General features: G+C 45.4%; 2 protein-coding genes across 2 annotated transcripts; one reads left to right on the top strand and one right to left on the bottom strand.

The window, feature by feature from the left end:
* Positions 1-701: 701 nt before the first annotated feature.
* Positions 702-19577, bottom strand: LOC142062946 (protein spire homolog 1-like). The gene is made up of 16 exons (XM_075106213.1): positions 18438-19577; positions 17613-17644; positions 16985-17149; positions 16086-16211; positions 15731-15796; positions 12655-12852; positions 10519-10587; positions 9907-10036; positions 8558-8682; positions 7132-7207; positions 6442-6593; positions 5141-5272; positions 3793-3857; positions 2919-2946; positions 2363-2505; positions 702-1116 (listed from the first exon to the last, which is right to left on the bottom strand). The coding sequence occupies exons 1-16, from the start codon at positions 18676-18678 to the stop codon at positions 945-947; spliced, it is 1920 nt and encodes a 639-aa protein (XP_074962314.1). The 5' UTR covers positions 18679-19577; the 3' UTR covers positions 702-944.
* A 420-nt stretch (positions 19578-19997) lies between these two features.
* On the top strand, positions 19998-25765 carry RMP64 (ribonuclease MRP subunit p64). Its single transcript, XM_075106147.1, has 9 exons — positions 19998-20274; positions 20457-20611; positions 21373-21449; positions 21550-21681; positions 22025-22102; positions 23010-23371; positions 24127-24188; positions 24597-24847; positions 25299-25765. The coding sequence occupies exons 1-9, from the start codon at positions 20121-20123 to the stop codon at positions 25693-25695; spliced, it is 1668 nt and encodes a 555-aa protein (XP_074962248.1). The 5' UTR covers positions 19998-20120; the 3' UTR covers positions 25696-25765.
* The last annotated feature ends 358 nt before the right edge of the window (positions 25766-26123 follow it).

The raw sequence follows: 26123 nt of genomic DNA, 5'->3' as shown, positions 1-26123 counted from the left end.
TCGGCGGTTCGTTCCCCATCTCCCCTCCCTCGGGGCTTTGCGCCTCTCGTTGTTCTCCTTTACATTGCATTTCTACTGTTGTTTCTTTTAATTTTAATTATTAAACTGTTCTTATCCCAACCCACGAGCGTTACCCTTCTGATTCTCTCCCCCATCTACCGGTGGGGGAGTGAGCGAGCGGCTGTGTGGGGCTGAGCTGCCGCTAAGCCACAACAGTCATATGTTGTAATAGTCCAGTTTAGCTCAGGGCAAAGCTTAAGGCCAATACAGAGGGCAAGAATCTCTCAAGAATGACCATCTGCCCCTCAGGTGATGATGGCATTGAGAGATACTAGGTACTTCAATGACGGGCACCAGAGAGCTCTGGTGGCAAAGCATGGATAGCGTACAGACAAAAACCAAACTAACAGCTAGCTTCCTATGCAACCACACTGAGCAAGCTGCCCGAGAGCCATTGCCAGTGTTACGTGCACCAGAGCAATGAGTTATAAGTGCTTTTTAGTGAGTTATCAAGGAGTAAGTGTTTGCAAAATACATGGTGATGTGATCACACAACTAAGAGCTCCACTTTCCAAGACTCTCAAGTACAGGGAAACCTCTATTCCTATTACATAGGGCAAAGCCTTCACAGCCGTGAATGCAGATGGTGCCACAGAGCAATGACAACTGCAGGTGTAAAGGAAGAAATGCTAGAGGCATGATAGTGCTTCAACATTTATTTTCCCCCAAAACACATAAAAAGAATTAAAACAGTTCTAAAAACCGCAAAGTTTTATAATGATTCACAATACATTAAATACTAACTGTGCTTCCTGCTTAGACAAACTAGCAGGGAGGTCTTTTATTCAGGCCTTTACGTCAGTAGGTGCATAAAGCTGCTTCATTTACTTCAGGTACAGAATAAGTGACAGGAGAGATGTATGGTAGAGTCATTCCAGTTTGGTTCAAGGCCAGGAAATTCTCCTGAGAGGGACGCTCAGCTGTTGACTGGAAGCCATGTTCAACAGATACTGTTCACATCGTGTGCAAACGTCTACAGTCAGCCAGTTTGCCATGGTCCCTGTGTAACAGCACAGGGGCTGTGCTAGGCAACGGGGTTCCAAAATAACAGGTATGCTGGAATGGGAGAGGGAAAAAGAAGAGCGGGAAAGCTGACCCAAGTTTCTGTTGGAGGGCATGGTGACCCTTCCACCCTTCCACCATGCATGATCCAACACTGCTAGCTGATTGAGCTAAATACATGAGTTCAGAGCAGTCAGCTCCACTTAGGAAGGCTACTAAGCACCAGAACAGCTTCATTTACTGACACCTTCTCTCTGACAGTACCTCAGCCAAATGGCTACTGGATATCGGTGGCTGATCCAAGGTTATGTCCGCATCCTTATAGAATCATTAAGGTTGAGAAAGACGTCGAGGATCATCATTGTCTAACCATCAGCCCAACACTACCATGTCTCCTAAACCATGTCCTGAAGTGCCACGTACGCTGTAGGATTTTTTTTTCCATCCTAAAGTACGGCAGTAATGCACTCAGACTTCTTCTGCAGCACCTGCTTTATAAGACAGACCAAACCACTGCCCCGCACAGTTAACTTCAGCAGTGAACGCTACCCTTGATTTTTGGCAACTGAAGTACATGCCTTTGAACCAGAAACTGCTGTGACTTTATTTTGGCTGCATTAATGCTTTCAGAGATAAAAGATACCTGTTCCCTGGTAGAATATATAACTCACTTTGAAAGAAGAGAACAGATAATATATGTTTCCAGTCCTCGATATTGCACTTACACCCACAAGGTCTGTGTTTTCCACTCAGAATTGCCAAAACCTCTTTTTGAAATAGTTCCCTTTCTGAGGACAAAAAGGAAAGGGTGTCTGTATGTGTGTGGATGGCCTGAGAAACCATTTGTGGCATTACTTTTCAGTCAGTTATACCTGAGACCAGGAGCATATTTTACTTCTAGGCATAAAGGGCCTACTCCTGGGTTGTAGTGACAGACCCCCAGCTGTGGAGGACAGAATATAATGGAGTCTGGAAATTCTCATACAAACAAGCTGTCACAAATAACCTTCAATGTCAGGGCTAATATGGACACTTCCGAATCCATGTCGGAAACCTGGTAGCTAAAAAGCAAAATGGATTTCAGAGCACCTATACATCCTCCCTCTGGTCATCTAAAATCCACCATACTTCCAGAGAACTGTAGACTAGTTAGACCACTGGCTGAACCAGTCTTTCAACATAATATTCGGCTGACCAGCATAATAGTACATACTGCTGTCTGCATGTTCGTCAACTTGCAGATACAAGTATCTGGAAACATCTTTCAAGGTAAAAACAAAACATCTCTTCCCCAGCTTACCCAAAACACTCCCAGTGCTCTATTTCATGCAGCAACTCTGAGCTCTTCTGCTCTTGGGTAGCTGGGTCCTCCTCTCTGGAGAGTTTCAAAAGCTTTAGGAGGTACAGTGGGAGATATACACACATTCTGAAGGGCATGGACATCTAAAAAGATCACAACGCATGTCACCTGAGTTCTCAAGGAAACACATCCTCCTTCTTAGCAGGAAAGTTTGCATGGCATGCAATTGATTTATTGGTGCACTTAAAAGATAGGCACTACTGCAGTGAACCTTCTGACCCTTGTATAAATAGAGCAGAGAGTAATCCCAACCACTTCACACAGGATGACAGAAAGAGGAAACAGAGTTGTTTTAGCTAAGTAGGACAAGAGATGTCTGTGGCACCCTGACTGCTTTTGCATCTTGTATTATTCCCTCTTCTATTTTCTTAGAAACAAGCTAGAGGGTAGCTTTGAGGTATCAGTGGGATGAAGAAAAGCTTCCTATGACTAGGTAAGGTGCAGGAAAAAACAGAAATATAAAACACCTATATACTGTTGTAAAGACTAGACTTGCCTTGAAGCAGCAGTCACAGCAGACAACACTAAGAGAAAAAAGTTCCCAGCATTATTATCTGAGTAAAGCTCATCAGATACCAATATTGCAGCTAAGGATGACTTTCCCAAGTAAGTCTTAATTTGTGATTGTGGTACAATCACTTCATGGCAAAGTGAACAAGCTTGGAACTCCCCCATTCAGTTTGACAGCCTTCCTATATTTAGCCTAGTTAAATAATCTGAAATATGTCAGTATCCACAGCTTGAAGGCTTTATCTGCAAATGCCCATTACTTTTCACCCAGCACTATCACCAGAGAGTTACTCAATTTCCAGTGGTTATTTACTTGTTGCTTGTAATCAGTTCAGTGCTCCACCACTACTTCAAATAGATTTAAGTGAGCCTTTATGAGCCTGAAGCTCTTTTTCTCTCCCATGAACAGAAAACCTCTGACAAATGACTGGATATAAGCAGGTCCAAATCCCTTCCCAGTCACAGGGTCTGGAGTTCACTTTTTCAGTCCTCACCAGAAGATTCTGGAGAACAGCCTCTACCAGAACCTGCTCAAGCCCTTGACTGAAGTTAAATCCAACCTTTAGAGCAAAATGCAGAGAGTGATCTCAGAGAGAAATTTAATCTAGTAATTGCACAGTAAATTTTGTTATTGCTGACTTAATGCTAGGGGTTAAAACTGAGATACCATTTCAGAGGCAAGTTTTTCCACAATCTTTGCAGCTGTGGACACTTTAGCCTGGCTCGTGCAGTCATGGAAAACTGAAGGGCTCAGCAACCTATTGCTGTCCTGTACTACAACTGTTCGAATGCTGAGTATTTTCAGCACTGTTCTTTCACTCTTTTCTCCCTCCTCATTCAGTCCTTTTGTACCAGCTCACCTGCTGCAGAGGTAACAGCTGTAAGGCCACTTAAGAAACATCTGCTTATGGCAGCTGAAACAGATCTGTGGAAAGGAAAGTTACTTGCAAATGCAAATGGAAAATATCTTTGTACCAAGAGTATCCACTGCCTGCCAAAGAGCAAGCACATAAACCAACCTTCTAAAGGCTTTAGATCCACATACAATAACAGAGGTCCAATAAAGGATAGCAAAGACTCAGGAATTAAAAGCTAAAAAGGCAAAAAAAAAAAAAGTGGTACTTGTAGGCCAGTGTTTTTATGATGCAGAGGTTTGGGGCAGCTGCCAGACAACAGGAGTTTAAAAAAAGGCTCTTGAGCAAACAATAGCTGTATTGTGCAAGAGTGTAACAGTAGCTAGTTAAGAGAGAGGGAAGAAGAGAGACATTCTTTGAGGTAGACTGCAGCAATCCCAAAGAGATTAAGTCAGGGCAAATTTGAATCCAATCCTGAAGCAAAAAATGAGTCATAAGGAAGCTGATGAGTCGCTTGAACTTTATAAAAAAAGAACACATTCATACACAGCTGGCAGTCAGAAGTGATATTATCTTGAGAAGTAGAGCTTCAGAAAGCTAAAAAAACTTCAGCAGCAAGAACACAAAGAGGGTAAGAGAGCCATTTTAGAATAGGCAGAGAGCAGGCAATTTAAAGCAGGGTTGATAAGTAAGGGGAGTAGAAAACAAGGATTCAGTCTCAGGAGCATCAGACAGATTGGGGAAGTAGCATAGCTCTGCTAGTAGAACCCTTTGGCTCTGACTATACTGCTAAATAAGTGAGGGCAAGAAGGTGACCCCTAAGCCAAGTAGCATAGACTTCCTCACATCTGGGTTGCAAAGGGCTTGTGCACCCAACATCTACTGTAGAGGGGCTGGTTGCAACACCCCCTCTAAAGGAGGCTCAGTGAATAAGCCAGCAGTAAAGCAGAGCTGACAACCAACAGTTGTGTGCTGCAGGTCATTCCCTGTCCCACTCATCTGACTTGTGTGTCCACTCAGCAAGGCTGTTTGAGTCAGCACAACTTAGGTGTGGGAACCTGAATTTAGAGCCTTTATTTCACTGTTTAGGAGCACCAACTCCCAATTACTTTGCAATTTCAGAGATGGCCAACAGTCATGGCAGTCAGCTTTCCTAGCACAGAAATAACAGACAAGAAGTATCAAGCAAAGGCTGGGTTTTTTTCTAGGCAACTTGAGCTGATTAGAAGCCATCACCGCACAGGTATTAAAAGATTTTTACAGCCTAGGGCCAAACTCAGGTCAATACTGAGGGCCATGAAGCCAGCCAGCTTTTGAAAAGGCAAGGACAGCACAAAAAGGAAAGGAAACATACCTTTGCTCTTGGAAAGACACCACCACTACCTCCTTGGAAGAAGCCTTGCCCTTCCAGCACCATCATTGTGTATCTGGTTCCAATCAGCTCAGCAATGGTTGGTGATGGCCACTTGGTAGGAGAGGGACAGTCCTATTGAAAGACAGAAGTTAAGCACCAGAGAAAGCTTAAGGAAGCAGATACGTGGGGAGGTCATACTCAAAACTGGGTCCTAAAAGGCTCAAGAGCATTTGTCCCCAAAACTCAGTTCTGCCAGTGATGGGAGTGTCAGTTGATTCCTTGACAATACTAGCAGAGAAACTACTGCAGGGGTTTTAGTGGTTGCTATAGTTTTCAAGCAGCTTCCTGACACCTCATTAGGGAAGGAGGTCCCTCGATCACCACAGCAGTTAATACCACCTCCAGAGCCAGTCTCTGGGGAATTCTACCCCTTTGGTACAGACCACAGCACAGATGGCACACTGGCCCCTCCTAGGTACAGGATCCCTTTCCACAGCACAACACTCTCTTGCCTTTTCTTTCCCAAGACCCACTGGCCCCACACAAACAGCAGCTCTGATCTAGTGGTCAACCAGGAGAGAACAGTGCTTTTATCAACAGGTGGGGAGCCCAACCCACTTGCATCCCCCACCACACTGCTGAACAGAGAGGTCACACAGAGTTATGGTCAGTTTAGAGTCTTGCCAGGGATGGAGCAGGGAGGGATGCAGAAGGAAAGGAGGCAGCAAGGGCACAGCACAACTTGTCAGGGCAGAACAGGGCAAGGCCATGATTCAGGAGGCTGTGCAGAAGCACACAAACCCCAGCACTGTTCCCACAACAGTCATTCAGAGCCTATGACTTCAGTACTGCATACATTTAAAAGTCACCGATGCTGTGCTATCTACATTTTGTCAACCACTTTTCCTTACTGCAGCTTAAAGGATGTTTGTGAATTTATCAGAATCTAGGAAGAGTGAAGGGAGATGGAGAAAGCAGGACCATCCCACTGCCAACTAGTCTGCTTGAGGAAGCCTTGAAACTTTCAAGTAATGCAGTGGTATTTTTCTCTTCTTGTACAAGGAACTACTTTATTTCGTGTCATTCAAACTGGGGAGCCTCCACAAGGACACTATAGCATCCAGTCTTCTCTTAAGCTGCCTCCAAGGAGAAAGTAATATCCCAACTTAAGACCAGTATGCAATATGGCCTAAGATAAAAACTACAGAACATGCTTACTGCCTGCATGAAGATCAAGGTGCAAGCTCTGGTAATTACCAGATGTATCAGACTGGGCTTGCTAGCTGACATGCCACACTTACAAGTTCATTGCTTTGAAGGTCTCTCTGTAAAGATTTGGACCTTCCTCTGTAAGGAGGCAGCTGCTGTTGGCCAGCATTCAGGAAACCGTTTGGTTTAATGTCTCGTTGTGTGAGTGCACTCGTGGAAGGATATGTGCAATGTGCAGTGAGACCTGGATAGGAAGAGAGTTTTAGGGTGCAGAAAACCAACTGGCAGCTTCTCAGTAATCACCCCAAAAGATGAACACTCAAGAGCACTACACTGCCTTCTGAAGGTAGCAAGGATTACATCTCTCCCCCTCAACCCCAATCAGCTCAGATCACAAAAAGCAGAGGTTACAGTTATTATGCTTGTCTGTAGGCAGTGATGCGGCTTCATTAGCACCATTCAGTTTAATAAAATCAAGGGGTGCACTTTCTACTTGAACATTCAAAACAATGATTTAATTTTTACTGTGGATTCCAGTTAGGCCTATGGGGACATGCTGTCATTGTTTTGAACCTGCAGGAGCTACACAAGCTTCAGTCAACTGCTGAGGAATAGTTTAAGGGCATCTCCCCAGATTCATTACTTTGTATTGGATCTTTTCCTGTAAGGTGTCTACAGGTGATCAGAGAGAAAGTGTACAGTGAGCCCAACCTACGGCTCTGGGAACCCAGCAGGCCACTGACTGTACTTTGTCACCTGGTTTAGGTGTGTAGTGGACTGACCTGTGCTGTTGCAGGATAATACTGATGACCTGGTTGAGGCAAGCCAGGTGCTGGAAGGCAACTTGGGAGTGGTTTCCTGTAGACCAGAAGACAGGCTGTCCTTAAGCTGCATACAAGAGACACCAAGCCCACTGCCTCAGAAATGATGCAGCTAAACAAAACCCAGAATACCCCGGACTGACCAGATATGTTCAAGGCTCAGCCAAAAGTAGAGCGGAGAGAGAAATCAATGTGGTACATTTAGCAACTTCATATTCCAAGAGGTAATAGCAAGTTAATTCCCCCCACAACCAGGAAGTTCCAGCCAAGCTAGTGAAATTTCAAATTCATCTACTCTGTCTCACCAGGTTCAATGCAGATACTAGTCTCAAAGTTTCATATGTTCAGGAGCCAACTTCACAAATCCTCCCTACACAACTCTCAGGGTACATTGGAACCATTTTCTTGGCCCCAGCTCACATGTAGCAACACTGGACAACAGGTCAAGAGACTGTGCCCCACTAACCCAACTCAAGTCCAGTGCTGTATCTCAACAGCATTGTTTCTAGCTTCTCTAGAAAACCAGAAAACAGATTTGATTATATTAGTCTCCATATGAAGGTCCTTCTAGTTCAGCAGTAATACATCAACCACAGGGTTCTCAAATGCTGAACATTCCTACAAGTAGCACAGACTTGTGCAAATATAGCTAAGATTTTCTGCTTTTATTAATTCATATCCGTTTTCCTCAGTTAAGCAACTGCATTTCAGACAGAAGTGTTTACAGAAAACAGATTCCTGTTTGTATGCCAGCGCATCTGTGCTAGACATGATGTGTTAGGGCTTAGTTCTGTTCCACAGAATTTCTGAATATGCTAAGACTGAATCCCAGAACCAAGTAGTCAAGCTTTTCATTATCAAGCCAGGAGTTAAAGAACCCGAAGACTATGTAACATGGTTTATTGAAGAATGGTGCTCCCAAAATTGCTCCACAGGCAGAGGAGTGGGAATTCACCAGTGAAGCTGCTTTCTGAAAATAAATCATTATGTTTTCCTTCCACAAGCTCACATACCACATGAAATGCAAATACATCAATACATCTACAATCAAATGCCTCACTGTGAGCTAAGAGTGGGAATAGTTCTGGCCCATATTGGCCAAACTCCTATGCATATTAAAACTTCTGCAGGATCTAGTTTTAAGAGACCAGAGCAGACCTTGGTTCTATAGGCTGCAGTCATGCCACAAAAAGGAATGCTTAAATATGGAATGATCTTCTGTAGAGGAAAGGACTTCAGTGAACCTAATACTACCACATCCATTAACTTCTGACACAAAGACTGCTCATGCTAGGATTTGAACCCGATGTCCAAGGCTATGTGTGCGCGCAGATCTTATGCCTGAAGTACTTGTGCCTCTCCAGAGTCCTTTCATTTAAAGCCTTACCTGAACTCCTGGTCCCAGCTGCTGCGCTGTAGCGCTGACAATTTTAAACTCAGTACTGGCATCTTGGAGAGTTAAGAAACTATCACTTGGAGATTTCAGGGCAACATCTGGCGTCATAAGCATTTCTGCAGGGGAGGAGGGGAACAAAAAACCCATACACACAGAGAAGATAAGATACAGTGCTCTGACAAGAAAATGACAAATCTGACACCCACACATCAGAATGAGATTTTGCTAGACTTTGTCCTGGCAGTTACATAATCTTTTAGTTTTAGGTGATGGTCAAAATCCTATTCTCTCACTTAGCGGACAGACAAATTTGAACATCCATTTAAAAAAGGGTAGCGTTGAAACATCTTTTCATTAGGGGAACATAATGAAATTCAACAAAAGCAAGAGTAAGGTCCTCCACCTGGGGAGGAACAACCCCATGCACTAGGACAGGTTGAGGGTTGACCTGCTGGAAAGCAGCTCCACTAAGGACCTGGGAGTGCTGGTGGACAGCAGGTTGATCGTGAGCCAGCACTGGGCCCTTGTGGCCAAGATGGTCAACTGTATCCTGGGGTACGTTAAAAGGAGTGTGGCCAGCAGGTCAAAGGAGCTTATCCTCCCCCTCTACTCTGCCCTACTGAGGCCACATCTGGGAGTACTGCATCCAGTTCTGGGCTCCCCAGTTCAAGAAGGACAGGGAACTACTGGAGAGAGTCCAGCAGAGAGCTACCAAGATGATCAGGGGACTGGAGTGTCTCTCTTATGAGGAAAGGCTGAGAGTCCTGGGCTTGTTCAGCCTGAAGGAGACTGAGGGGGATCTTATCAATGCTTATAAATATCTAAAGGGTGGGTGTCAAGAGGATGTGGCCAGACTCTCTTCAGTGGTGCCCAACAACAGTTCAAGGGGCAACAGGCACAAATTGGAACATAGGAAGTTCCACTGAATATGAGGAGAAACTCTTTACTGTGAGGGTGCCAGAGCAGTGGAACAGGCTGCCCTGAGAGGTTATAGAGTCTCCTTCTCTGGAAATATTCAAAACCCACCTGGAAACGGTCCTGTGCCCCCTGCTCGAGGTGCATCTGCTCACACAGGGGTGTTGGACAAGACGATCTCCAGAGGTCCCTTCCAACCCCAACCATTCTGTGATCTTTTGAATCTTAATACCACAAAAACAGATTTTCTAGAAAGAACTATTCTTATGCCAAACCACCTCTCTCACACAAAATTTGCATTCCCACCTCCCTTGCATTATACATGCTATGGAAAAATCTTATCTTTCATTTGAAAGGCCATCTGTTGTTGTGTAGTCAACACCGACTTCACTTGTACACTTCATAGATCACTTTGTAGCAGGTACCTTTGGGCCCGCTCCCATTTTTCCCTGCTGCTGCTGATCGAAGCTTCTGTGGTCGTTTTATTTCTGCCATGAGCTGTTCATGCCAGCTGGACTCCCTCAGTACACGCTCTTTCAGCTTCCTCTCCAGCACCTGCAGGCAAAGCAGAGCACCTGAAAGAGCCAGTGGATAAAGCAGGGAGGCCAGTGGTGACAGAACTACTCCTTCAGCAATGGCACTGTTTTACAAGTGCCTCTCACTCAAGATGGCTCAGGGCCCTGCACACAAGACACACAGGAGAGAACCTTTAGATAATGCATAGTAGAATAGCAATTCTTAAATTTGAAACTCAGAACTCCAGAAGTACTTTCAGGACCACAAACTGTCCTAAAGGGAAGAAGCAGCAGAGGAAGTAGGGAGATTGATCTTCCTCCTCCTATGAAGATGTGTCCTCCCATTTTCCTAACCCCATGTTTTGGCAGGAGGGTCTGCCCAAAAGTTAAGTATGGTTAATATATCCCCTTCCAAATCCAAACCAGTAGCTAAGACATTAGTTCTATATTCCTAGAAACTGTCCTGTCAACTCCAGAACCATCTGGTTTTGCTATCATTAGATGAAGCACCAGGTCACCTACAGGCTTTAGATGAGGCTCAGGAGCAGCTACATCAGCTCTGGGGGTCCTGTGTTCTTGCTCGATGATCACCTGAAAGAGCAGAAATGATGCTTAAGCAATAGTTCTTTCTCTGCTCCTGGTACACCCTCCCATTCAGCAGCACAGTGAGTGACTCGGGTCAGGATTTGGGAATGGGGAGGTGGGGAATGCATAACAAAGCTGAGTTGGGAAGCGTAGAATTATGAGGTTTACTTATGTGGGTTTTTGGTAGAGACAGATTTGCCTGTGGCAAACTAAAGGCAATCAGAAGTGCTGCAAAGGCCTTCGATGCTTGCACAAGCAGCATACAGCCTTCTAGCCCAAGCAGCTCATGAACTGCTCCGAGAAGCCACTGGAAAACATTGTACTCAGATTTTAATGTCAGGAGTGATCCTGACAAGCACCATGGTCACATCACATTCATCAGTGAGAACACAGCTGCAGGAAGGAGAGTAACTGAATGGGTTAATAAGACTGTAACAAGAACTGTCACAGCAGGCAGCTGTATGCATAAGCTAGAGTCCCAGAGACTGGCTTACAGCCCTACAAAAACTAGGAATAACAACAAGATAGAATCACAGGGCAGGTATTCATGTGAGGCAGACTGCTTCCCTCATCAAGCCCTGTGCTTGCTGCATAGGGAAGAACTGACAAAAAAGTCAAGTTGCACATGCACGTCTTTAGTGGCCTTGTTCACTTATTCTTAGTTTGAGGCCATGTCATTTACTTTCCCTCTGTGTACAGCTTCAGAACACGTGGGAGTGCAGGTAGAACAACACTACAGCTTCCCACATTAGCTTTGCTTTCATTCATTTGCAAATTAGTGCACTGTTTGCTAGAGAAGCTTTAAAATAGCTTTGCAGATGGGGAAATCCTTGTTTAAGAGCCTTCACAAAGACCTCAGCAGTAGCACTCTATGCTTTCTTCTAGCATTTTTGACTACTCATCTTCAATCATGTTTGTGCTTCTCATCGACCACAGAATTAAAAAAAAAAAATCAAGACCCAGTTCATCCTGCCACCTTGAGTTACAGTTCTGTACTGCACAGTGTGTTGATACACAGTACATTGCAAGGAACACAAGTAGTTATGATGTATTGTCTCCTTTCCACTACCATTCATTTATATATATCAATCAAGATATCATCTCCAGAGAAATGTCATAGCCTTAGCTGAAGGCTGGAGCCACAGTCAAGATAAACAAGAGCTGGGGCTTTACAGAGGTACATGGTGTAGCTAAGGCTTTTAAGCCCCCTGCACTCTAGCAGCACCAACAAGGAGAAAAAAGCTGATGTCTGATGTGGTATGCAAAGTTTTCACTTTTTAAGATATCACTCTTTATTACAAGTAGAGTTGTGTCTCATCTTCTGCCAAGACGTCTGTTTGCATAGCACGCCAATGCCACAAAGCCTTATGCCAATGTTTTAGATCTGGTCATCATTCCCAGCTCAAGCTGCAGCAAGTGAACAGTATCACAAGCCTTTAGGGACACCCCAGACATATTTGTATCTGGTCACCTTCACCAACCGCCCACGCTGTTGGAAGCCCCTACCACTTGAGCCAGCACAGCAGCTGCCCCTGGAAGAGGCTTAACTTTTTTTACTGACTAAACTCCTGCAGTAACTCATGTACGCTACCCAGAGGCCTCTGCCTGAGGCTGAGCAAAGGTCTTGCTCAAAAGCACATCTGCACTTGCACACATCCCACAACATCTGGGAAGGCAAGGAAACTAATAAGAGATGCCAGGCACAGCTCAGCTCAAGTTGCCTGGGAGGACACAAGTGTCCAAGGTGGAAAGCATAGGCAGGCAAGGGTCTGTTTCATAAAATTCTTGTGTGCAAGACAGCATAATTGCTCCAGGGAAGGGAGTGGCTGACTCCTGGAGGAAGAAAATGTTTATTATCCAGCTTCATGAAAGCATGGCTACCCGTGACTTAAAAAGTTACTGGAAATGAGGCACTTGGGTGGACAAACAGCTGAGAGGGAGACCCAGACACTTCTGGACTTGGAAATACCTTCGAGAGATACAGGCTTTTGGAGAAGAGGTCTCAACAAATACTGCTTAAAAATGAGATAGAACAGGTGGTTTCAAAGTTGTCCATTGACTCTAGCCACTCACCTTCCGAAGGGTGTACCTCTTGTGCTGAATATCATCAAAAAGTAATTCACAGGGAGAGCGGATACATTCCTTTGGAGGTGCATGATGCTGTGGTCGCTCAGTGGCCTTGCGCAGCCTCACACCATTCTGCAGTTCATGGATGATGTTGGGCCACAGGGATGCCTCGGAGAAACCAGTGAGTGCTAAGTCAACAGCTGTCTAGAACACAAGGAGCAGCACCCCCTCCCTCCATGTAATAGAGCACACTTAGCAACTGAAGTAATTCAGAAACACAGAAGTGTGTCCTTAACACCCCCTTCAACTCACTTCCAGATCAGGGCACAGTACCACAGCAGAGAATTACTTCTCTTTGCAGAAGTTAATTTACAATGAGAGAGCTGGGAGCTGGCTCGCCAGGCTCATTCCCGAATTTTGTCATTAACTTTATGAATGTACTTCAGCAAAACACAGCCTCTGCTGCCAGGCAGCTAGACCCATTTTCTTGAATACCTACTTCCTGCAAGCGCTCCAGGTGCCAGTTCTTTCATATTATTGGATGCTAGGAATCACTGGGAATGAAATCCAAAATCTTACTATTAAAATCCTCTGAACTTTCAGAAACCAAGGGTTGAAGGGTCCATGGACAAAAGAAGACAAGGGGGAAGGGATCTCATACTTTAACCTTCACAGCAGCATATGTTAGCAGTTTCAGCCTGGAGACACAAGCTGATAACTCTGACATCTGCTCATCCTGTTCCTGTATGAATATCTGAGGATGCTCAGGCATGCAGTATAACCCAATAGAAGTTAAAGACACGAAAAAAAAATAATCAACTCAATAGCATGTTTAGACAACATTGTAATGGAAGTGCTAAGTCAACACCTTATCTGGGTCCCAACGGCAAACTGAGTAAAAACAAGCCATTGTATTATAAACAGTGAAAGGGAAGCAAAACATTTTAGAAAACCACCTCAGAACAAAGTTTCTGACTTAGACTCCTCTCCCTTTTTCACTTACAGCAGAAAGTGGAAGCATCTTCTCTCAACTTATCCCTTCAGCTATCTTGGTATAATATCAGAAGAGTCTTATGTAAGCTTTGATTGATAGCTGCCTTCAAGGAGACGGTTTTTTTTGTTGGACTGTTTTAGCCTGGCTTTGGTACAGTCATATCTCAACTCCAGAGAACTAGAACTGTCAAAGAGTCACCATATACTAGCCATATCTCGTAGGCTATATTTATTATTGTGTAGGAGAACACACAAAAGTCCCTCGGCAAATCAATCAGTAGACACCTCTGAAATAGCTTATCCTGAGCCAATTGCACTTTCCAGAGTTTCATTTCTCATGGTGACAGAACCTGACTGAAAGATATGACCTGAAGAGAGACTTCTGCACTGTTCATATTGCCATATTAGTTTTGGGACAAGAATTGCCTTCAGCTGGCCATTTCAGAGCAACTTGTAGACCCAAACATTTTTCAGATGTAGGTGATAACATTACCACTCATACTTTTCTTTCCCTACTGAATGGATCACTGCAGTGATTTCCCTTGGGCTATCCCATGTATTGTCAAACGCCACATAAACTTCCCACCACTGTGCAATACAACACAAAATGCTACGACACTCCAAACCCATTGCATTCAGTTCAACAGATGAGTGGTAAGAGAGCTGTGTTCCTAAGAAGTCTCACTGCTCAGATTTCAAGGTGAAGATTGTCTTGTGACATGTACAGATAAGCTCTGCTGAAACTGTACAACCCCACACACTATCAGGCTGTGGTCTGTGTTTCAGAAGGCCTGCTTCATAGCAGTCAACATGAAAAAGCGTGGTCCGTAGAGAGCATTAGCTGCGCGGCACCACTCAAGGCATCAGCTCTAACCTGTGGGATCCCAGTGAAGTTGGCATCCTGGTTATTTTAAACTCAAGAGTTTGTCAGAGCAATGCAATCAACTAGTGCTTAGGGACTTGGAAACCAGAAGCAGAGGATTTGCAACAGACATCCTGCTTTTGGAATTCATGTCTCCTGAAAGAGCAGAGGCCAAATACACTGGCCTTCAGGCCACACGGCAAAGCCCATGTATTTATTCATCTATTCCCTGCAGAAAAGAGCTACAGCAGTTGATGAGTTTGTGGTTTGAGATGGCTTGCCAGTTTATTTTAATAGATCACAAAATTGAGAATATGCCCAAACACACATTTCACAAACATTTTCATACGAATAGTTTGAGCATGCTTCAAAGCAAGTGCTATTTAGACAAAAGGAGTGAGCCCACAAGTCTCTCGGGGCTTGCCATTTGTCTCCACAGACTCCAGACTACAGTGCATTTGTTTATGCTGGGCAGAGCTCCAACCAGAAGAGCTATTTGCTTCTGACTGAGCCCTGACTGTGTAGGGCCTTGAAAAGAACAGAATAAGTTGCTTCCTCTGCTCCAAACACACAGTCCAAGATCTTTGGAAGGACAGAACGCAAAGACAAGAAAGGAGGTGAGTAGAAGGTAGGAGCTACATCTCCAACCTCACACTCCTTCACCCCTTTCTTTGGGCTGCTGGAGCTGCACAGCCACAAAGATGGGCAGAGCTACTGGCCTTCAGTCCCCTCCAGTGCTGAACCAGCACAGACCCCACATAAGAGTGAACTAGTCCACCCTAGTACTGCCACCAACAGAACAGTTTTCTGGGAGTTTTCAGTCAAGATACAAGAAACGAACAGATTGCTTTTGGCAAGTGTCAGTTCCTGCCAACCGCTGGAGTTTGGGCTCATTTGCAGAAAGAAACAGCCTGAATAACTACTTGTGGACACTTACTGCAAAGACTGCCTCCAACTTCATTTTTAGAAGTGGTTTAAGTTGAACCACAAAGACAATATTTGTGTCAAATCAATGACCGCATGAGGTTAACACACAAAACAGTTTAACTTCAAGTTCACTCCCCAGCTTGTTTTGCAGACAAGTCTAACTACATAAGATCTTGAACAACCTAAGAAGTTTCATTTGTGTTCAAGCTCTACTTTTCATAGATGAGTAGACAGAAAGCCTCAGAGAGCCAAGGTAGACAAAAAACCCAACCCCCCATAATGAAGGAATTAAATCCTTACCCAGTGTTTTTCCTTCTTCTGAAAGGGATTTTCCACCAAATCTTCCACATCCATTTTTCTCAGACTCTGAGCAGTAAGCACATAAAGTCACTAGCTTGCACTGTGCAGTGATTTCCTATCTATCCACTATAAATTACTACTGTTAATCTGAAAAGCCTAGAAGCCCCAAACACCCAAACTTTGATAAGCAACAATAAATTACTAATATGGTGCAGAGACAGTAGCCTTTCACATCATGAAAGTAGACCTTCAGCTAGGTACACTCCTTTTCTAGTGCAATGGGAAGGCTACTTCAGAATTAGGTGGGTGTGTGAAGGTAGAGGGAACAGCAGCTAAGGGGTGATCCCAAACGTACCTCTTTGGAGGTCTGGATAATGGTCACAAGCTTCTGAAGTTCCAGATATTCAGTAAACAGACTCCTACAGGTCATTCCATAATGGCTGGTAGCCTCAGAAGGCCTGGACAAGTGCTCCTCACAGGCCTGAAAGAAGGGCAGCTATTTAAAAGGGATCTTGAAATAAAAAAAAAAAAACCATGGTAGGATAGAATAAAGCAAGATTCAGTTTTCTCAATCAGTGGTTAAAAGAAAAATAATCCATCTTCTTTACAGCCCCTTTGTATATTTTTTTTCTTTTCTGTTGCAATATGCAATAAACAATGTGTCCAATCTTATATGTACAATAACGTAAGTAGCTGTGTAATTTATAAATCTTGCTCTCCATAAGGTGTGCTTTGACATAAGTACCTAGAATGGGAAGCCTCCAGTGCAGACAAACCACAAAAAAACCACAGCAGGTGGAGTCACTTGCCCTGTTCTTTTCCCCTGCCCTGATCAGACTGAGGGATGGGAAGTTTCTCAGACCTTTAAATTATGGCTGAGAGGAAAATATTTGTTTGAGTTAAGACATTCAAATCCCACCTTTTGCAGAAACTGAATTCTATGCACAAGTGACTTTTTTCAGTATCCACAGTCTTCTAAGTATTAAATTTGGAGACTAGGTACAGAAGGACTTTGTAGACACAGCTGTGTGACAGCCATGCTCAGTCTTCCTTCTTAAGTCTTTTCCATAGGCACTTGTATGCGCCTAAGATGGTTTTGCCTTTTCCCCTCTGATGGGAAAGCCATGTGCTCCCTCTGTGTCCTCCAACAAGCTACTCAGCTTTCTCCTGGAAATGGTCTTGCCCCTTGGTTAACAGCATTGTTCCATCAACTCCTCTAAAGCTGCTATATTTACTAAGTGGGAAGAAGGAAACCTTGATAACATCCTGCAGGGTGACTGCTGGTTTCATTGCCTCATCGTCCAATTTCAACATGAGGCATAGCATTTTCTCCAAATGATCGCCCAGTTCTCGCTCCACTTGGCTGTCGATTCCCCAGTCCAGGGCTTCATAGATCACCACTCCCAAGTACTCCAACAGCTGCAGACAGACCAAGAGAACAGTGCAGCACAAAGTGTTGTGGAGAACTTCACAGCTCTCACTTGCCAGCCACGCACATACCCTCCACTGCCCCTCAGGATGAGAGGGGCCCAAAAGGCAGCTAGATGCTCATCAAGGAGCCTGAGATACTCCCTAAATAAGCTGTTTTAAGATTTGTTTTTTTTAAATAGCCTTATTTAGCACCTCTAAGTTCTCTGTTATTAAGAAAAAAGATTGCAGGCTATTCCACAGTAGGCAGCATCTGTGCACATTGTTTCCCAGTCCCATTGTCTTACTTGAGTTGTTTCATTTTCCAGATTGCAGGGGACAGAGTCACTTTCATAGGGCACAGCAAATTTGAGTAACTTGATAGTTTCCAAAAACATCTGCATCTCCTGAGCTGGCCTTCTACTACAGCAGGATTATATCTGCACAAATAACAAAGGTGAAGATATGGGCTTACCTTGTCCTCTGACTGCTGAATGCTGCCAACATCTGAAACAGAAAGAGGGGAGGGGGGAAAGATAGCTTCATAGGCATTGATAAACAGCTTTTAAAATCCCTGTCCAGAGAGAGAAATAGGAGGAATACTTGGTAATAAGGAAACAAACCCCTCTGACTAAGGTCAGTTCCACCTGGAGAAAATAGGCCTATATTTGGGGACTCCTGGAAAGTAACACAGGATTCTCTTCTTATTGGGAGCATTAGCCCCAGATTAACTGCTGCTGGGTTCTTTTTTTTTTGTTTGCTAATAGATATCTAACCAGAAGGAAGGCACTTGATCTTTCTCTTCATTATTACCCGTTTTTGTTCCTGAAGTGTCAGCCTAGCATTGACCTCTGCAGCAGTGCAACCAAGTAGTGCATAAGACAAGCTTGTTGCCACCTGATGGCGACACATAGTGACAAAAAAGGGAAACTGTCAATCATAGATCTGAGAGTTACTATAACGCAGGAAAGATGAACAGAGAAGGACATAAAATAGAGCCTCAGACTATTTATTTCAAATAACATCAGTGGTAACAAGTTTTCATCACAGCTATTCCCTAGAGCCAAGCAACTCGCTAGAGCACTATTAGAAAAATTAGCAGGTCACACATCTGTATTACCACTCATCTACAATCATTTGAAATGAAATATAGGCAGTAGAAAAGCTGCACAACAACATACACAGAAGGGGGGGAAGGCAGGGAAAAGGCAGGAAGAAAAAAAAATTTTCCCACTTCATCCCCACATTTCAGCTTGCTATAGGAACAGCCCTTGGCATCCACAGCCACCTGTGCTCTTACCGGACTTGTGGTACACCTTGAAGGAAGCAGTACCATCAGCATGGATAAAGATGCTTCCAGGACCTTTTATGAACACAGAATGAAGCGGTGGGCACGGCCCCTGAGCCAATTGCTCCATTTTACGGCAACACTGAAAGCAGATAGCCCAGGCTTGCTCCTCGGTTATAGGATGTTCAAAACATCTCAGAACATCAGCCAGAGAAATCTTTGTGATTCTCTGCTCACATCGTGGAAGCTCCATTTTCACCTTTACTTCTCATCTCCACTCCTAGCTCAGAAAGCTTAACACCCAGCTTGCCAGGGCAGGCAAGTGCTCATAGTAGCCTTTTATCAGTTCTGCCTCCTGGTTTGCTCTCACCTCTCTTCCCTACAGGTGTGATCATTAATACCAATTTTGCTCTATCTTCTTAAATGGACACCACTTTAATCTGTATTTGTATGAGACTCCTTGAAAGAAAACAGAAAGCATACAACAAAATGGAACCTAAAGTGAAGGTAAGACTGTACAAAAATCATGCTCAATATAACCCTGTTGTTTCTAACAAATATATTAATTGGGATACTGGTGCTGGCAGATAAGAAAAGAGTACATTCAACTTCAGGCAGAGAGGGAAGGAGGCAGGAAATAATGTCTTATACTCAAGGGAGAAGGACTCACAGAAGACCACAAAAATTCAATCCATTTGCTGGGAAACTATTCTGGGAGTCCTAATACATTACATTGATCAATGCCACAGGGTGCCTGCATCCACCACAGGCCTCACTCCTGCCTGGCCTTGAGCCTTTGGCCCTGCCACAGCAAATCCCAACAGCTGGGGGTGACAGCAACACATGCAGTGACCTGCCAGGCCAGGCGGGCACCCAGCATAAGGGCAGCAAAGCCATTCTTTGTTCAAAATGCTGATACAAATTGCTACTGGTGTGAAGTTACCCAGATTTTTTTGCACTTTGGGCTCTGTGTGCATGATGGGAGGGGATGGTGGCACGGCTTGTGATAGGGGTCATCCCCTGAAGAACGCTGCCGCAGCACCTGTGATGCATCGCAGGGGACCTCAGCTGCTGCTGCGCTGGCTCTGAACAGCCCAGACTCCTGAATCAGGCACTGCAGAACTGCAACATTTAAAAAATGTAACTCTTCTACTTCCATCCCTTCTCATTGACAACATTTTGGGAAGGCAGCGTGTCAGTGTCTGGCCCCAGGCCTCGGAGAGGCGATCAGGCCAGCGTGCCTTGGTGTGACCGGAGCACGTGGTGGGTGCTCACAGGCAGCACGGCCTGATGGCCCGCGGTTGGGGCGTGTTTTTTGGGCTGCCCCGTAGCCTTTATCCTGCCCCGGGCACCAGCCTGGACATGCGCTTGGCCGGGCCCCTGAGAGGGGCTTTCCCACTCCCGCCTGCCGCACCCGGGGCCTGCCGGGGTCGGGCCCCGCTCCCAGGCTCGGCCCTGCCAGAAGGGAGGCGGGAAGCTCCCCGCGGCCACGGGTGGCTGGGGAAGCCCGGCAGCCTCCCTTCCGCGGCTGTGGGGTGCCGGGCCCAGAGCAGCGCCCCCGGAACGCCGTGCGGGGAAGGGGCGAAGGCACGTCGGGTGCTGGGGAGCCCCGCAGCGAGCACCCCCGCGCCGCCAGCCGGCCTCCCCTCGCCGGGGTGACTTGGTCCCGCCCGCGCCCCCCCTCCTCCCGCCAGCATGGTCCCGCCCGCGCTCGGCCTCCCTCCTGCCCTGCGCGGCGCCGCCCCAGCACCGGGGAAGATGGCGGCGCCCGAGGCGGCGTGGAACCGGCTGGACGTGCCGTGGCCCGCGAGCAGCGCGGCGGTGGCCCTGGCGGCCAAACATCCTGCAGGTCCCGGGCGCCAGGCTGGGGTGCGGGCCCGAGGAGGGCTGGGGGTGTTTCTAAGCCGCTCCGGGGCGCCGTCCGGGACGCCGGGGTTGGCGGCTGTCGGTGGGGTGGTCGGTGCCTGCGGGCGGCGGGGCTGTTGTGGGCGGGCGGCGGGCACTGAGGTGGTGTCCGTCTCCCGCCCGCAGTGAGGGGGCTGCCGGCCCTGCGGCGGCAATGCGACGTGACCTGCAAGCGGCTGTCGGGGACGGGCCTGGCCGCCGAGGGACGCCTCCTGCGGGCCGTGCTCTACGCCTACCACAGCAGGCTGCTCCGGCACCGGCCATACCTGGCCCTGCAGCAGGTGAGGAGCGGCCCCTCCGGCAGCTGGTCGCTGCGCCCCGGCCCTCAGCCACCGGTCCCCGAGAGGCCTTTGCAGCAGAGCTTGATGCCCGGAGCATTGTGCAAAAAGTATTTCGGAGTAGGGGCGGTTTTGTCGCCTGTAAGCCTCCTCGTGGTTTAGTTCAGTGAGTTTCCCAGCTCTGTGTAATTTCCGCTTTCTAGCCCAGTGGAACAAATACTCGGTCTTTTATGCTTATGTTGAGACCTGAAGTAGGTACAATTATGTACCTTTGAATAGATGAGTAATACAGCAATTATAACAATAGGAGGGGGAAGAATAATCCTAGGCTACTCTATTAGGCACTTTCTGTTTTAAGATGAAAAGTTAACTCCTTACCAGTTTTCCAGTAAACGGATTGTCGTTATCTTCAAATAACTTTTAAAATACATCAGGAATTGTTCTTACCTTCTAGATTTGTTTATGTAGTTTCATTCTTGAAAGCCAATACCAAAGGCCATTGTATAGAGCAGGGGAAACCATGCAGTGCCAATTAACAATGGGCTGTCTGGCTCTTAAATCCATATTCACAGTAGTGTGATAAAGGGATCTTTTTCATCATAGTGCAGATACAGGTACATACCAGAACATTCCATTGTGCAGCCCTGCAATTTATCCTGTTAAATTGATAAGGGGAAGGTGTCACTTAATACAGCGATGGCTCTTAGACTGAGGCATTCCTATGTCTTAAAATACCTGTCAAAGGAGTTTTATTTTCTTTCTAGGTAGAACAATGCTTGAAGCGCCTATGGAAAATGAACTTGGTGGGCTGCATTGAAATTCTGGCAGGACTGATTCCCAAGTAAGTGTCATGATCCTGTATGTTTTACTATCCATTAACTCAGTCTGCAGAGCTAAAGAGTGGGAATCATAACCATCTCCTTATCCTTGTATCAACACAGGAAAAATATATCCCAAGCCCACACAGAGTGCTTAGTTCCCAGCCAGCCTGTGCTGGAAACAGTGGCTCTGAAGGTGTTGGGAGGTTGCAAGCTCATATTACGGCTACTGGACTGTTGCTGTAAAGCTTTTCTGTATCCTTTTTCACCATGAAAACATTCTTCGAGTTCACCAGCAGCACCTTGTGAGACCAAAACGTGGTCTGCTGTAGGCCCTGCACTGCTGATGGACTCAACTGTATAATTCATAGATGTAACTTGAAGTTCCTTTGATAGCCAAACATCTTATTTTCAAGTTATTATGTAGGAACCTCAGGCTGTTGGCTGGCTGCTGTTCCGGCCTTGAGCAACCCAAAGTTTGGATAATCATCTCCCACATTATCCAGGATATTGCCTTGTGAGTTGCCTCTAGTTGGTATGTTCAGCAAATCTCATTACATGCTGCTTATTTTTTATCCTTAACTGGTGTAATCTTCAGTTTGTCCGTTAAACATCTCTGCTCGGAAGAATTCATACTTTTGAACACTGTGGCTTCGGGGTTGTTGAGCCGGCTATGGTTTGTGTATTCGAGTCTGTCTTGTTTGTTGTCTGTCTGTTTGACATGCCTGTCAGGGAGAAGGGCTTGTAATTAGGCCTGGCTGCTGACTGAGCTTTATTCAGTTGGGAGGAGGAGGAGGAGGGTGGTCCTTCCATCCTTTTGGACTTGATTCTAGCACCTGAAGAGTTGTGTAAGTGGAGACTTCTTACATGCTATTATGGAAGGCTTTGTTCTTGGTTCATAGCAAACTTTATGTAGCATTAATAAAATCGGTGTTAATGCCAGATGCCACAAACACTGGCATCTGGTACTCTCCGCAGCAAGCGGTAAGTCCTGCCTCATGCTGAAATGGAAAGCCTGGGATAAAGTTGTTCTATAACACTGCTGAGTTTTCCAGGGAAATCAGTGTTCCGGTCTCTCTCAGTACGAGGAAGTAACTGTTGTCTGAAGCTGAAGGAGTAACAGCATTGTGCAGAACTCAGTAGAACATTCTTTGGCACAAGAAATATGTCTCTCCAGTAAATGTAGGGCAGGCAATTATACGGCATCAGTTCTAGCACCATTGTCCTGAGTTGGTACAGGTTGCTTTTGGGGGGAGACCTCATGTCAAATGGTTTGGACATGACCTGAGAACCTGAGGAGCCCCAGGTGTGGCTCTCAGCAAAGCTCCAGGGAAGCAGAGGGCTCCTGATCAGGGATTTACTAGTCAAGTCACTCCTACATTTGGTTCTTGAACAGTTTCTTAAAACTCAGAGTAGTATTAAGAAAAGCATGGTGATGGAGTATAAAAAGGTAAGCTTGTATTGAGGGGAAAAAGGGAAAGGGCAGCTGGGAATCTCTTCCATCAGCTCTTCTGCTTGAGTTGTTCTGTGAGTACAAGGTTTTGCTAGTGGAGACTCCATCCCTTTCTGTCTTCTCTCTTCAGGATTCAGTATAGGTGTGTACTGCAGAGCCTCGTGTCCTTGTACAGCGTGTTGTCGACCACACTTCATCTGGTATCTGAGACCCAACAGATGCCTTACATCAAGGGGTTTACCTTCCCTTCTGATATCAGTAACTTCCTTGGAGTTAATGTGTCTTCTGAGTTGAAGAAGCAAAAGGCTAGAATGCTTACAACAAAGAAACCTACCAGATGGCTGAAGAAGCTCATCCAAACGATGCCAGAGGCAATGTCAGAGGATAGGAAGAAGAGAAATTTTGCAACCTGCATGAGTGTTGTGAAAAACTGTAGCATCCCATGCCCTGCAGACATCGGAGAGCCAGTTCTGGTGACCAGAGCCAGCAGAGGTAAAGCCTTGTGCCACAGTGGTACTGGCTTCTGACATATCAGAGACTGAGCAAAAATTCTGTCCAACAGAGCCAAGCACTTCTACTACCTGCTGCTAGTCTAGTACAAACTCCCCTCTCTCCTGTCCTTGGAAGAGGAGAATAATCCTGCATGTACCCTTGCCTGTATAAATCTGTGGATAATGTCAGTATTGTGGGAGCTTGTTTTGGTTTTCGGGTTATTTTTTTTGTTTTTTTTTAGACATGATACAGCCTGGAGAGAAGCAGGTAATGAATGCAGTATACAGGTCCTGTAAATAGTTATTTGTCTTTTCCTGCTTCTGCATAGATGGGGCCCAAGGATAGTAAGGGAAGCTAAGAGCACTGTGTGCAGTCCATACAAGAGCAGATAAGATTGTAAGTACAGGATGCAAGTATCCTGTGCCTGCTGGTTCTGGGCTGTGCCCAAGTCTTTCCCTGCAGTCAGGCCCATGGCCAGAGACTGCAGGCATCCAGGTGTTTGCATGAAGCTTTTACCCATTAAGTTCTCCTTGGCAGCCCTCTGTAAATCTCTGCATCCTCTTCATCCCTTGCCAGCTGCCATGCAAGATGAGCGTAGTCCCCTTGAGTTTGCCTGGAAATGTTGAGTGCAGGTGGGAGCCTGCTGAGACGGCAGGAGTTCTGAGAGCTCAGCAGGGCAAAGCATTGCAGGGTGTCTGTGCAAAGACTTATAACTGCCTTTACTTCATAATAGGAACTCTCCTCTCTCTTTGTAGGGAAGCACCTGGGGTTTGATGTGAAGAGCTTACTTAGACCATCTAGACCTCCAACACAAGAGGTTTGTGTGGTACCATTTTAGAATACTTCTTTTAAACTTTAAAGACCCTAACACTCAAAACACATTATTCCTAATTGAAAATATCCCCTTTCCCTGCCTTATTTTTGCTTGTCTAACAACCCAAGTTAGCGTGGAAGCTTTGCATTGAAAAGCACTGATTTCTGCTTAGGAATTTGAGCATTTGTTGGTATGACAAGTGAAATGACCAGAGAGCAAGTCAGTAGTAGACAGGAATACAAATTCTAATTATCTGCCTCTTTTTGTATTCCACAAAACAAGACTGTTCTTCCACTTTCTCCTTAGGAAGTAAGGAATGTTCTCACTAAAACCTCGGTATTCTGCTCCTCTCCAGCAGAGAGGCGTGTTATGTTTTTAAAAGACTAACTATTTCTATTATTCTTTGTTCAGGGTATAAGCACTGCATCAACACCTCTTAAAGCAAAGTCAGCATCGCTTTCCTCTCGTATAGCAAAATCGCAGCATACTGCATCTCTTGTACAGATGGTCCAAACAGCTACATCTTTTGGGGAACTGTCAGAGGCACTCAGAAAAGCTATTCTGTGGTGCAAAGGCAACAAATTCAAATCAGAAGCTTATTTCCTGCGTAACAAGTTGTTGAAAAGCAACCGGCTGCACCATGTGGAGGCTCAAGGATGCAGGTAATTTTGCATGGGTGTGGGGTTTCTGGATCTGACACTTTACATTTTAATATTATGTATTTTGCTACAGTGTAGAGAAACACAGTGGTCTACCCCATTCTTTTTAAACTCAAACAGGATCACTAGTTCAGGTTACTAGATGCTCTGACATGGCCACTCTCTTTAGCTTCAGTCATTTGTGAAAGGCTAACAAATGCACAAATACTTATGCGGGAGGATGAAAATGCAATTTAAATCATATGCATGTTTAATGGTAACAATTATATGATGCAAGGGGTGTCATCTTTCTTCAGAATGCCCTGGCTACTATTGTACAAGGTGCTGTTGTACCTCCTTGCTATGACAAGGAAAATGGTAGCGAAGGCCAATAACTTCATCAGCTGCTAACGTGTTATTTCATTTGGGGTTTGGAGAGATTTGGTTATGTTTTGTGCACCTTTCTCCCCTTAAGCTTGAAGAAAAAACTGTTCTGCGTCAAAACATCTGTCCGTAAATACCTCCTATATGGGTCACAAAGTGCATGCTGGCCAAAGCAGTACCTCAGGGCATGGTTCTGTCGAAGGAGGATCAAATCATCTGTGCGCTTGAAGAGGACTCTGAAGACTCTTCGGCAAAAACCTTCTGAGCTTTTTGGGGTCTGTGAGAACAGTGCATCGCTCATCCTCCCAGCTTACCAGGATGGGCCTTTGAGTTGGGAAGGACGTTCCAATGCTGATACAGGCTGTGTCAAACTCAGCACAGCAGAGACCCCTAAGCAGCTGCTGAGGGAAGGAAGCCCTTGTCCTGCATGGAAAGAAGCTACTGAGAACATGGATATTGATTCTATTTTTGCAGCAATGGGTGTCTGACCCTGGACTGCAAGGAGGAAAGAGGTCAAGTCATTCCAATTTTTTTTTAAGTAAAACCCTCAGAATCCTACTGGTGTCTTGATAACTCATGCCCTGAATTCTGCTAAGAAAGTTGCAACTGTTTTGTTATGTTTTTGTAAAACAGCTTGGGTGGTAGTTTGTTTTTTTTATGGAAGGCTGTTCTGAACAGCTGAATAGTTCTCATCCCTTTACCTAGCCTTGTCCAGAAACAGTGACTTTGAGTTACCCTTACTCAGTGTCCCTTCTCTATTGCTTGACCACATGTTAAGTGCCTCTGCCACAGTGCAAATAGTTACCACCCACGGTAGAAGGCTGCAGCTGATCACTTACTGCTGCTTAGGACAAAAGACTTCCTTCTTTGGAAAAGTGGCAGCAGTCTTATCTCCTTCCTTCTGTGCTGCTTGTAC

The sequence above is a fragment of the Phalacrocorax aristotelis genome, chromosome 1 (assembly GCF_949628215.1).
Source record: "Phalacrocorax aristotelis chromosome 1, bGulAri2.1, whole genome shotgun sequence".
NCBI classification, from domain to species: Eukaryota; Metazoa; Chordata; class Aves; order Suliformes; family Phalacrocoracidae; genus Phalacrocorax; species Phalacrocorax aristotelis.
This window is presented reverse-complemented; position numbering and strand designations above follow the sequence as displayed.

Coding starts and splice junctions, on each gene's coding strand:
- LOC142062946 (XM_075106213.1), bottom strand. CDS start 18,678: ATGGAGCTTCCACGATGTGAGCAGAGAATCACAAAGATTTCTCTGGCT. Junction 10,037..10,518: donor CTGAGCCTCATCTAAAGCCT/GTAGGTGACCTG, acceptor CTTTGCCTGCAG/GTGCTGGAGAGGAAGCTGAA. Junction 2,947..3,792: donor AGCTGTTACCTCTGCAGCAG/GTGAGCTGGTAC, acceptor TTTTTCTCTTAG/TGTTGTCTGCTGTGACTGCT.
- RMP64 (XM_075106147.1), top strand. CDS start 20,121: ATGGTCCCGCCCGCGCTCGGCCTCCCTCCTGCCCTGCGCGGCGCCGCC. Junction 21,450..21,549: donor CTGGCAGGACTGATTCCCAA/GTAAGTGTCATG, acceptor GTATCAACACAG/GAAAAATATATCCCAAGCCC. Junction 24,848..25,298: donor GTGGAGGCTCAAGGATGCAG/GTAATTTTGCAT, acceptor TCTCCCCTTAAG/CTTGAAGAAAAAACTGTTCT.